General features: G+C 30.2%; 2 protein-coding genes across 2 annotated transcripts; one reads left to right on the top strand and one right to left on the bottom strand.

Moving 5' to 3' along the window:
• Nucleotides 1-61: 61 nt before the first annotated feature.
• Nucleotides 62-1,842, bottom strand: LOC148307558 (pachytene checkpoint protein 2 homolog). The gene is made up of 2 exons (XM_088263234.1): nucleotides 1,618-1,842; nucleotides 62-1,538 (listed from the first exon to the last, which is right to left on the bottom strand). The coding sequence occupies exon 2, from the start codon at nucleotides 1,471-1,473 to the stop codon at nucleotides 409-411; it is 1,065 nt and encodes a 354-aa protein (XP_088119360.1). The 5' UTR covers nucleotides 1,474-1,538; nucleotides 1,618-1,842; the 3' UTR covers nucleotides 62-408.
• Nucleotides 1,843-2,593: 751 nt separating this feature from the next.
• Gbeta5 (guanine nucleotide-binding protein subunit beta-5) lies at nucleotides 2,594-10,549 on the top strand. Its single transcript, XM_088263216.1, has 10 exons — nucleotides 2,594-2,663; nucleotides 3,890-4,040; nucleotides 4,128-4,264; nucleotides 5,424-5,542; nucleotides 6,242-6,368; nucleotides 7,032-7,175; nucleotides 8,284-8,424; nucleotides 8,903-8,999; nucleotides 9,347-9,513; nucleotides 9,630-10,549. Exons 2-10 carry the CDS (start codon nucleotides 3,917-3,919, stop codon nucleotides 9,639-9,641), a joined length of 1,068 nt encoding a protein of 355 aa, XP_088119342.1. The 5' UTR covers nucleotides 2,594-2,663; nucleotides 3,890-3,916; the 3' UTR covers nucleotides 9,642-10,549.
• Nucleotides 10,550-12,499: the final 1,950 nt, after the last annotated feature.

Raw genomic sequence — 12,499 nt, forward strand, 5'->3', positions numbered from 1 at the left:
GTATATTTAGGAAACAGCATAGAGGCATGAAATCATAATACATAATAATTACTGAAAATAAAAAAAGTTGTTATTTATTGAATTAAAAGAGCTATAAATTAATGTTTTTTTTAGGATTAACTTACAAAAATAAGAAATACATATATATAATTAATAAATGTACGATAGTTTGACTATTCATTCAATTATTTATTTGAATTTATGTTACACAAATAAAAATACTTAAAATTAATGAAATAAATAATATAATAATGAATTACTTTTTATAACATATCACAATGTATAATCAGAAAGTGTGTATTTTGTTCCTCTGAGGTATGGGTAGGTAGTGAAATTAATAAATAAAAAATAATGTTAATATAGCTGGAATTCTCTTAATACTATATGTAAACAATCACAATAAAGAAACTAAGTTTCGTTTATATTAATTTTTTTAATGTCTTGCACAAAAACATCACTGTCGGCCAAATGTTTCTTAATAGCTTCCTTCATGGCCTTCAAAAAGATATCTAGATCCACGGTAGCGGAGCTGACAAACAGAGCATGCGCCAGGAAAGGCAACTTGCGGAGGCTTCGGCCGCTCAGTCCCGCACTGTACTTCGCTAATTCCAATAGCTCCAAACTCTGACGGGTGGATGGATTCGGCTGGAAATGGCATGTTTCCAAGATTTTGTAGGAGAATATTTGTTCCATCGGCCTAATGATCCCGGCTCTCATGAGCTCGTTAATACAAGAAAGGTAGATCTGGTATATTGCGACGGAGGAAGGAGGCCCGACATACTGCTTAATATCTGCTCTATCCACAAACGCCAAGTCGATAGCTCCCGTCATGTTGGAAGTGGTCAGTATAATCACATTCGGGTACTCGCGGATTTGGTCGAGTTGTGTCAGGATAGCGTTGACCACTCGAATGGAGTCTGAAGGTTCGGAACCAGAAAATGCCGCAGTTCTGGCATGAGTGAGAGATTCCACTTCGTCAATCAATACGCATACCAGGTATTCTGGACATTCCAAATATTCTCTGATCTTTTTAAACAACTTCAACACAAGTTTTCCACTTTCTGAGAACCATTTTGAAAACAAACTGTGACTGTTAATTTCTATAAGCAGCCCTCTTACATACCGGTTGCTGAGGCGTATAGATAGTTTCTGCGCCAATGCTTTGCACAAACTAGTTTTACCAGTACCGGGTGGACCATGAAACAACATTACCCTATTCCAATTGATAATATTAGCATTGATACGCTTATCGGAAAACAGAAGTGTAGTTTCCACAAAGTTTAAAGCGTCTTCCTTCACTGTGGTGTCATAGATAAGGTTTTCCCATAATCCGATAAAATCTTGAGAAGGCAACTGCCAGCTGTTAAAAGCGGGTAAATCTTCACCATTGTTTTCATCCCCTTCCATTGAGTCTGTGCTACATTTAACAGTATTCAATTTATAAACATGATATCTAATTTCAGTCGTTTTCATGTCCAGGCTTTCTTTCCTTTGATTATTGTCGCAAAAATGAATAACTTGCACATGATGTTGGACATCTGGAAAATCGTCAAAATCGTGTTTTACCAACGTTGTTCCTGGTGTAACAGAAACAATGTTTTTCAGAAAATGACTTACAATTTCAACGATCTTTTCTCTTGACGTAGTAGAAGTAAAATGTTGAACTACTTCAACATGAAGAGGAAAATCCATTTTTCCAACACTGGGGAAGTATGTGAAAATATGATGAGTTTATTCGTAGTTTTTCCGCTATCCAAATACATATATACAAGGACACACTAAATTCATAATCTTACTACTTGCATATGTAATTTGACTAAACTCTTTCCCGAACAATTTCAAATTTTCTGCATAGATAAAGCTTCCAAAGACAAAGAAAATAGAGAAAATGAAATGCTGGTAAACAAAACCAAGCCAACCCACAAAAACCCAAGTACCTACCTACAAAGGTAAGTGCGTTCTAACTTTTACAGTCATATTAGTTCTGAGGAAAGCCTTTTTTAATTCCAAATTGTAAATATTTCCCTTTTTTAATCCAGTAAGTATTAACATAACATAGAAAAAACTTTTCTCAGAGAACGGTATAATACACATAATTTTTAATTCAATGCAATCATTATTCTTACTCACAACTAAAGAAAGAAAAAGCAATGTAGTTTTATCACACTCTGTAGTGTAATGGTCAGCATGCTTGGCTACCGCACTGGAGGTCCCGGGTTCAATTTCCAGGGGGGGGGGTTAAACAAATAAAAGTGTTTTTTTCAATCTTATATTTATTCAATATTACCCTGGACTAATACCTGAAGTGGAGGGCTGATAACCTTTCCTTCATGTGGTCATTATCAAGATAACACTGCATTTATATGATGCAGTGCCCTATGCACCATTGGGTGCAGATGAGGATTAAAAAAAAACAAAACGATTGCAACGAGTTGTAACTGATAAAATAAAAGTAAAAAAGTGCTTCACGCTTTTCTACTAATAGATTAATCAACGATTAAAAATTAACTGGGACATCAAAACTATAATATTTTGGCGAAGTGTGTACCGCACTTGATAATCACGAGCTTTGTCTATTGTCAATTTATCTGTCAGATAGTTCACGAAAAATAGTATTGATTGAATGTTTTGGTTTTTACTTGTCACTAAAATAAAGTTTGGAGGTAAATGTATAAGTCACATTATATAAATATCTAATTTAATCTAATTATTCAGGTAAATTCGTTCGTAATTTGTAGACTGGATGCTTTGTCATAAATATTCGACAGGGTTTGCCAATAACTATTTTCGAAATATTTTTGCCTTTGATGTTTTGTGAAATTTCACTATATTTCGGTTATGATTAGTGGTAATTGACTTTTTGAATATTGTGTTATGTTTTCATTGGGCAAATTTAATACATGTATTGTAGTTTATTTCTTATTATTGAAAAGAAGGTTAAAACTTTTGGGTTTAAATTCCCTTTAATTGACATGACAATTATTTTGAATAATTTAATAACAATATTTTAATAAATCATGTGTTTTAAAAAAAAACTGTTCATTTATTTATTAGTATTTATTGATATATTATGCTTGGATGTGACACCAGGCGGTCGCAAATGTCTGCATTTATTGGTGCTCATGATCTTCACCTGCATTGTCAAACTCGCATATTACTAATACTAACTAAAACAGTGAATTGCTTCGCTCCTATTACTGCGTACTACTTTACCGCACGCCTAAACGATTTTGATAGACTTTGTGGCAATGTAGTTCAAGTATGGTTTATGTGTAAATGTAATTTTAATTGTGTTTATCTCACAAGTTAAGTAGTAATTTATGAATGCAATGAAAATATTTTCTGTTACTGTTATGAGATTTTATGCAAACCTTGAATTATAATTGATGCTCACTGTTCTTTATGTAGGCAAATATATATTTTGTATAGTATCTGTGCAAAATAACATGACATTGTTTTGTAATATATTACATATTGCTCACTCCGTTCAACAACGTCATATATCAAGAAACTTGATTTTTCAGGAGATCGTTTTTAAAGTTTAAGAATATTTTAAAATATATTGAAAATAAATATCCAGCCACTTATTGAACTTTTTACTGTGGAGCGATATTTTTAGTTTTTTTCTCCATTTGAAAAATATTTTGTATATTAAAAAAAAAAGAATTAAACAATAACTTTTCTTCAAAATGCATAAAACAACACTTTCTGCCCTGTAGCGGGTAAGTATTAAGTTAAAAATATGCCGCTTTTGCTGGGATATAGTACATTTTCTGGGCATTCCGAAAATATGTACAACTGAAAATTGACAATTTTTGATATATGATGTTGTTGAAAGGAGTTAGCGAAATATGATCTAAAAATAAATGACATTATATTTTTGTTTTAGATTTTAGCACAACTCAATTAAAAAAAAATGGCTGCCGATACAGCAGTTATTGTAAACAGTCCAGGAGACACGGTGGAATCTCTTTTGAAGGAAGCCGAAGCCTTGAAAGTTAAACTAGAAGATGAAAGACTCAAATTAAATGATGTAACATGTAAGTACTAAATGCAAAGGTTTATTTCATTTGAATATATTTTTTACTTTATCCTTTCCAGTTTTAAAAATAATGTAAATATTTCAGTGGCTACTGTAGCGGAAAGATTGGAAGTCATAAACTATATGAACATTAAACCGAGAAGAGTTTTGAAAGGTCATCAAGCAAAAGTTCTCTGCTCAGATTGGTCTCCAGACAAAAGGCATATGGTGTCATCTTCCCAGGTAATCTTTAATCCTCATACTTTTACACCTCACATCTCACACGGTCATCCCACTTGGGAGGAATATCAGATTCACTCTCAAAAGACTTGTACACATTAGCAATGTTTAACTCACACTATATTGTACGAGTGTACCGTATGTCGGGCAACCTTGAGTGATCTCTATCCTTGAGTGATCTATTCTCTTTTACCTACTTAAGATTTCATTTTCTTTTCCATATTGAACCCAGCAGGAAAATGTTCAACACGCATATTTTTTTTTTGACAACTTTTCTAAATAGTGAGTTGTAACATTTTTCTGCATATTGTGTGTCATTTATATACATATATCCTAGATAATAGATTGATGTATGACATGTTAAATCAAATACTGATTTTTTAGTGTATTAAGTTGTATTTTATTGTATAAAAAACGCACACAAATCAATTTTGTGACAATTGTTTCGCCTAATTATGTAATTTTCAAATGAATGTTTCATTCGTCTGAAAATGCCATAACCAGACGAAACAATTGCCACAAAATTGTTTTAAATGTGTTTTTTAAAAAATAAAATCCAACTTAGTAGACTCTAAAAATCAGTGTTTGATTAAACATTTAATACATAAATTAAAATGGAGTTTTACAAACTAAACGCCAAATCTATAAACTAGATAATAGATGACGCGACGCAGTATAATGTGCAGACAATTCATAATGTCTCATCTGATTAGGGTTTAAAGTTGATTTAGTTTAATTTTGGAGATGTCTGGTTCTTGAAGATTTATGGAGATAAGACAATGTTTATTTTTTTTAATATAATTTATATTTGAAGCACTAAATTTGGTATTTTCCATTTTATAATTAAAATGTAAATTTGTTTTAAAATCACTATAAATATTTTATTATAACTTAATTATAATGTCTACCGGTTTCGAAGCTAACCGCTTCTTTATTAAGACTGATTAATACTAAAACACTATCTACTTAAAAATTCAAAATATTCTGACGGTTTGGGAAAGAAGCTTGGGTAGATCTCAAGTGGCTTTATTTTTTTGTGTTGATTGGCAGTCACAGTCAAAAAGGATTAGGGATGATGAGTGATTGGAAACTTTGAGTCACATCTTGCATTGAAATTGCAAAAAAACTTCAAGTATGTATACATACAACATTTTTTTTACAGGATGGTAAAATGATAATTTGGGATGCTTTCACTACAAACAAGGAGCATGCTGTCACTATGCCTACAACTTGGGTGATGGCATGTGCATATGCTCCTTCTGGAAACCTTGTAGCATGCGGGTGAGGTTTTTTGTAATCCATACTTAGTTTTAAGTTTTTATTAATATTAATCAAAACACTTTTTTTTTGTAACAAATGCTTGCCTCGCAATGTTATTGCAAGGTGAAAGGTATTTGAAGTACCTACATTGTTTATATAGGGGTTTTTTTTTTTAAGGTTTGGTTTTTAAACTGGCAGCATTGTTACTACCAACTGTCAATTTGATAGTCGATTTGTAGTCAGTACGTTTTGACATTTCACCATGGATAGATTGAATGACCATTATGCGCGTCGTAGGTTCGGCGAATGGCCCGAAAACAATATTCAGCTTGATCCTCTTTATCAATCCAAAATTTTGTTCACCGATTAGTCACATTTTTGGTTAAATACCTATGCCAATAAGCAGAATTGGCGAATTTGGAGTGGAGAAAAAACCTAGAAGCCTTTGTCGAGACTCCCTTACCCGTTAAAAGTCCATTAAAAGTCACTGTTTGGTGTGCTTTATGGGCAGGTGGAATCATTGGACTTCTTCATACCTCAGTTGAATGGCATTGATGTGACAGAGTTGTGGTTTCAACAAGATGGCGCAACGTGCCACACGGCGGGTGCCACCATAAATTTACTGCGGGAAATTAGAATTTGTATACCTCTAAAAAATCAACCTAAATAAGGATTATGTGAAGGTGTTAATGTTAACTCAGTTTGATTGTTCCTTTCCAGAGGTCTTGACAATAAAGTAACAGTGTATCCACTGTCATTAGAAGAAGATGTCTCGGCAAAGAAACGAACTGTTGGGACACACACCAGCTACATGTCGTGTTGCACATTCCCAAATTCAGATCAACAGGTTTATACAATTTTACTATTTTTATATATTTTACATACACATCATCTTTCAGGTGGAGATTGATAAATTTAACAAGGATATTTCCATTTTTAATTAATGTTTTACCTAGTAAATACCACTATTTCTTAAAATCTACTGTGACACGTGTTTCGATGCATTCCGCATCATTTTCATATTTCCATTTTTAATTAATGTTTTACTTAGTAAATACCACTATTTCTTAAAATCTACTGTGACACGTCGGCTGTCCAAACTTAAAACACAGTAAGGGACATTTTTTTTTTGCATTTTTGGACTAAGTAGAATCTACTTAGTCCAAAAATGCAAAAAAACCTACTACAAAAAAAATGTCCCTTACTGTGTTTTGAGTTTGGACAGCCGACGTGTTTCGATGCATTCCGCATCATTTTCAAACATTGAAAATGATGCGAAATGCATCGAAACACGTGTCACAGTAGATTTTAAGAAATAGTGGTATTTAATAAGTAAAACATTAATTAAAAATGGATAGATTTTACCACAAAGTGACTGCCGAATCAATTAATGAAAAAGGATATTTGCCATAGTAAATTAAGAATTATTTTTTTATTTTTACTATTATAAAATCTAATGTTTTCAAAAAGTTGTTGTCTATTTGATTTGAAATATGTATTTTATTCTTAGATCCTTACTGGTAGTGGGGACTCCACATGCGCCCTGTGGGATGTGGAGTCGGGTCAGCTGCTGCAGAGTTTCCACGCCCACGCAGCCGATGTTATGGCGATCGACCTCGCTCCATCCGAAACTGGCAACACTTTTGTATCAGGGGTATATCTATCCTCATTTCTCTTTTTTCCTAACTATGTACATATCGCTCACTCCTTTCAACAATGTCAAATATCAAAAAACTGAATTTTTCAGGAGATTTTTTTTGAAGTTTAAAAATATAACAAAATGTATTAAAAATAAATATCAAGCCACTAATTAAACTTTTTACTGTGCAACAGATCCTTTTAGGTAAAACCTGAACGTTTTTTCTCCATTAGAAAAATATTTAGTATATTTAAAAAAATAATTAAACAATACCTTTTCTTCAAAATGCAAAAACAACACTTTCTGCCCTGTAGCGGGTAAATATTAAGCTAAAAATATGCCACTTTTGCTGGGATATAGTACATTTTCTGGGCATTCCGAAAACATGCAGAACTGAAAATTGACGATTTTTTATATATGACGTTGTTGAAAGGAGTGAGCGATATTGTGAACTTGAATTAATGTGAGATTTGTGCTTATTTCATCCAAATCGTTTATCAGTAAATACTGTTTTGCTTCATATTAATTACTTGAGATCCCATAATCACAGAAACATAAAACTCCATTTAATACGTTAAAACAATCATTCACTGCAAAATGGTCTTATATTCATTTTTATCTCCATTTTTGTCCAAGTAGTTGTATATGTGAATTTAAGAAATTAATACCTTTTTTTAAGTGTTGCTATAATAACTATACCAGCGCCCTCAATAATTTTCTACTCTTTTTTGACAGACTTTACTATATATGAATATAAAAACATAGGATTTTTATTTATATAGTGCTGATACTCCATATTGATAAAGTGTGTCCGCCTCTGTAGTGTAATGGTCAGCATGCTCGGCTACCGTTCTGAAGGTCCCGGGTTCGATTCCCAGGGGGGTCAAATAAATATGAGTGATTTTTTCACTGTATTATTTATTCAATATTACCCTGGACTGGTACCTGATCACCTTTCCTTCATGTGTCAAAGATCAAGATAACACTACGTTTATATGATGCAGTGCCCTATGCACCATTGGGTGTAGATAAGGGTTTGAAGTTGATGAAGCTGATACAATTTCAAAGGTAAGAATTTTTTTTGTTTGATGCTTAGTTAAAATATTTTGGAAAATCGTTTCAGAGTTGCGATAAAATGGTACTGATTTGGGATATGAGAACTGGACAAGTAGTACAATCATTTGAGGGTCATCAGTCCGATGTCAACAGTGTCAAGTTCCATCCTAGTGGAGATGCCGTAGCTACTGGATCTGATGATAGTACCGTGAGTACACAATGTGAAAACAGATAGAAATTTTACATCCATCATTTAATATCTCAGGGCTATACACTTTTGTTGTTGGGCTATCAGCAGAAAGCTAAAGCTAGATAGCTTTTGTAATTTAAGTACAGTAAATGAATTGATATTTTTTTTCTTCAAATTATTATTTGATAGTGTTGCAACAGGTGATAATAATATAATTTATATTTGAAGCATTAACTTTGTGATTTTCCATTTTATAATTAAAATGTAACTTTGTTTTGAAATCACTATAAATATTTTATTATAACTTAATTAGAATGTCTACCGGTTTCGAAGCTAACCGCTTCTTTATCAAGACTGATTAAAACTAGTATTAATCAGTTTTGATAAAGAAGCGGTTAGCTTTGAAACCGGTAGACATTATAATAAAATATTTATAGTGATTTTAAAACAAAGTTACATTTTAATTATAGGTGATAATAATTTTATGCGCTTTTAGTGTCGACTATTCGATTTGAGAGCGGACAAGGAAGTGGCGGAGTACAGTAAGGAGAGCATCATCTTTGGAGTAAATTCAGTGGACTTCTCAGTGAGCGGTGCGTCTTTATATGTTTAGCACTAATTTAATATGAAATAATTATGTCACAGGAAAACACTGAAAATTCCACGACTCGAATACGGGACTTTTGGATACCACATTTGGTGCTCCGCCGATAGAGCTAAGCAGTTTGCTATCTTAGATGAGACATAAGAATGTTATAATTTCACAATCTCTATTTTTTCAACTATCCGCATGTTATGTGTTTTAATGTTTTGCAGTTCAATCATTACTTTACATTCTTAGAAGAATTTTAATTTCAAATTAGCTATTGTGTATTCTAAAATCAAGTATAGAAGTCAGGTGAATACAAAGCATTGTTTGATGACTCGGATGATTTTTCAGGTCGCCTGTTGTTTGCTGGTTACAATGACTACACTGTGAATGTATGGGACACTCTGAAATGTGCGCGTGTGTGTCTCCTGTATGGACACGAGAATCGTGTCTCTTGTCTGCAAGTCTCTCCGGATGGAACGGCCCTTTCCACCGGCAGTTGGGATTTCACTCTCAGAGTAAGTTCTCTATGTATATAATAATATAAACCTGCCTAATGCATTCCATTCATGACACTTTTTCTATGGCCCCTTTCGAAGTCAGTCTGATATAATTTTTGTTGTTTATTTTTCAGGTATGGGCATAAGAATCTACAACAGGATCTCTTTTAATACATTAAAATTTCCTAAGTATTAAACCGATAATTGGGTGTCATAATTTCTCTAGTCATTTAACAAATTGAAGTCACGGGACCTGTTTCCAAAAGCAGCCATAAGAACAAACTTATTATTATACCAGTGCTTATTCTTCCAAAAGCAGGTTCCCGAATGGCAAAAAATACTTTAATCTCAGAAAACCAAATGAAGTTACCAGTTTGTAGTGTCATAAATGATTTTGAATACTTAATTTTCTCGTAATGTTAATAGCGATACTTGGATCGGAAAACTGACGTATTTAAATTTCTATAGAATGTGAAAAATAATAACTATAGATATTCGGTGTCGAAAATATGTGTCAGATGACTTTAGTCGATTTAAAATAGTCTCCGTAATCTCAATGTTTAGGTAATTATTATAATAATATCATTTTGCAGAGTACATTAGTGTTGTGGAGTTCATCAAATTCTGGTGCGATAGTCCTTAGTTTGTGATTTTAGGATTAGCAAAAGATCTGGTCGATGAACCGAGGTATAATTTCGTTACTACAGACGTGATTCTGTACTTAAAACCATTAAGTTTAAATAGAATATTATACTTATGTATATTCACCCCAGAGCACATAGTATTTTAAAAGGTGTTAAATATAAATATATTTTAATTATGTTTTATTTTTAGATATTGTCAACGTCTTTTATTTGTTTTGCTTTTTTTGTAGTTGCTCAGAATCAGTGCCTTCTATATTCAATAATAAAATAATTTCACACAACATTTTGTCAATATAAAAATAGTGTCTGACAATATGAGAATCTCGTATACATAGGCAGGTTACATGAGAGGTTCCCAACTTTTGGGACCCATTGGCCCCTAGGAGATGCCTTCCAAATAAAATAAAAAATATTGGTGACCTGTTTGGTAGAAATCAGAATCAGAATCAAGGCAGGAAATATTATCAGAATCAAGGCAGGAAATATTAATGACTATTTTCATTTGAGAATACATTCCCCTTCAATTTAACATATCTTTGTTCGATTCTTATCGTATAAGTCACATGATAATTACGTATTCTTTTTAAATAAAATGATTTATTATATTAGAATGAGAATTTTATTTCAATAATTAAAAATCATAAAATTATACAAAACACCATCAAGTAATTATATGTTTTTGTGACATCATCAACGGCCCACAAAATTATTTGATACAGAAGACACTGATTAAAACATTTATTTTTATGTTATTCTTTTCAAAGAGAAAATAACTAGTACATAAAAATAATATGTAGCATACGTAAATTAATTTGATGCACAAAGTTCTTAGACCCAAGACTAAATCAAATCGTCATTATTATAGTATTATATAAGTATAACTATGTAAATTTCGCCCGTGGATGGAATTTATGCGTGTGGATGTATGGATTTTTAATTTTTTTTTCGTTTATAGAATGTTGAACCAATTAAAAATAACATGTTATAGCAACTGGATTATTGCAATGTTGCTTCTTAAACCAAATGATTTATTTCTGAATAATTTATTGTTATTAATGTATATTTCGTGTACTTACCTTATGAATGTAAGATTGAACCTTCCATGAGACCAAAGGTTACATATAAGTGGCTTCATTTCTCCAAAAATATATACATATATAATTTTTTTCAAAACCTTCGATTAGTCAAGCAACCGTTGATTTTAAAATTGACAGATGGTTATTAATCAACAAAGCATTCTTGTATGGCAAATCGTTATCCTACCCTATTCTATTATTATACCCATCTGACAAAATTGAAGACCTTAAAGAATGTTTTACTTTTATTACATATGAAAAAATTCAATGACCTGTTAAAGCAGTTTGGGTTAATAAGTCTAAACAAAACGCTGAATGTCAAGTATTTGTGCATTTATATGTTATTTCCTATATTATATTACAATTACGCTAGTGTTCCAAATTGTTCTTGTAAAGAGCACTCATCATAATGCACATATGAAGATATCTTTAGTAAACTTGTAAAGTGAAAGCAAATCTCCAAGTGTTTTATTTTTAAGGGGCTGGGAGATTGCTAGTGTTTAAAATTCCATTCATTTGGAGATTACAATGTTTGCTTTATATATATATATATATATATATATATATATATATATATATATATATATATATATATATATATATATATATATATATATATATATATATATATATATATATATATATATATATATATATATATATATATATATATATATATATATATATATATATATATATATATATATATATATATATATATATATATATATATATATATATATATATATATATATATATATATATATATATATATATATATATATATATATATATATATATATATATATATATATATATATATATATATATATATATATATATATATATATATATATATATATATATATATATATATATATATATATATATATATATATATATATATATATATATATATATATATATATATATATATATATATATATATATATATATATATATATATATATATATATATATATATATATATATATATATATATATATATATATATATATATATATATATATATATATATATATATATATATATATATATATATATATATATATATATATATATATATATATATATATATATATATATATATATATATATATATATATATATATATATATATATATATATATATATATATATATATATATATATATATATATATATATATATATATATATATATATATATATATATATATATATATATATATATATATATATATATATATATATATATATATATATATATATATATATATATATA

This window comes from Brachycentrus maculatus, unplaced genomic scaffold, assembly GCF_059751285.1.
Source record: "Brachycentrus maculatus isolate JH-2025_06_01 unplaced genomic scaffold, ASM5975128v1 h1tg000197l, whole genome shotgun sequence".
Lineage (NCBI taxonomy): Eukaryota > Metazoa > Arthropoda > Insecta > Trichoptera > Brachycentridae > Brachycentrus > Brachycentrus maculatus.

Coding starts and splice junctions, on each gene's coding strand:
- Gbeta5 (XM_088263216.1), top strand. CDS start 3,917: ATGGCTGCCGATACAGCAGTTATTGTAAACAGTCCAGGAGACACGGTG. Junction 4,265..5,423: donor ATATGGTGTCATCTTCCCAG/GTAATCTTTAAT, acceptor TTTTTTTTACAG/GATGGTAAAATGATAATTTG. Junction 9,000..9,346: donor AGTGGACTTCTCAGTGAGCG/GTGCGTCTTTAT, acceptor ATGATTTTTCAG/GTCGCCTGTTGTTTGCTGGT.
- LOC148307558 (XM_088263234.1), bottom strand. CDS start 1,473: ATGAAAACGACTGAAATTAGATATCATGTTTATAAATTGAATACTGTT.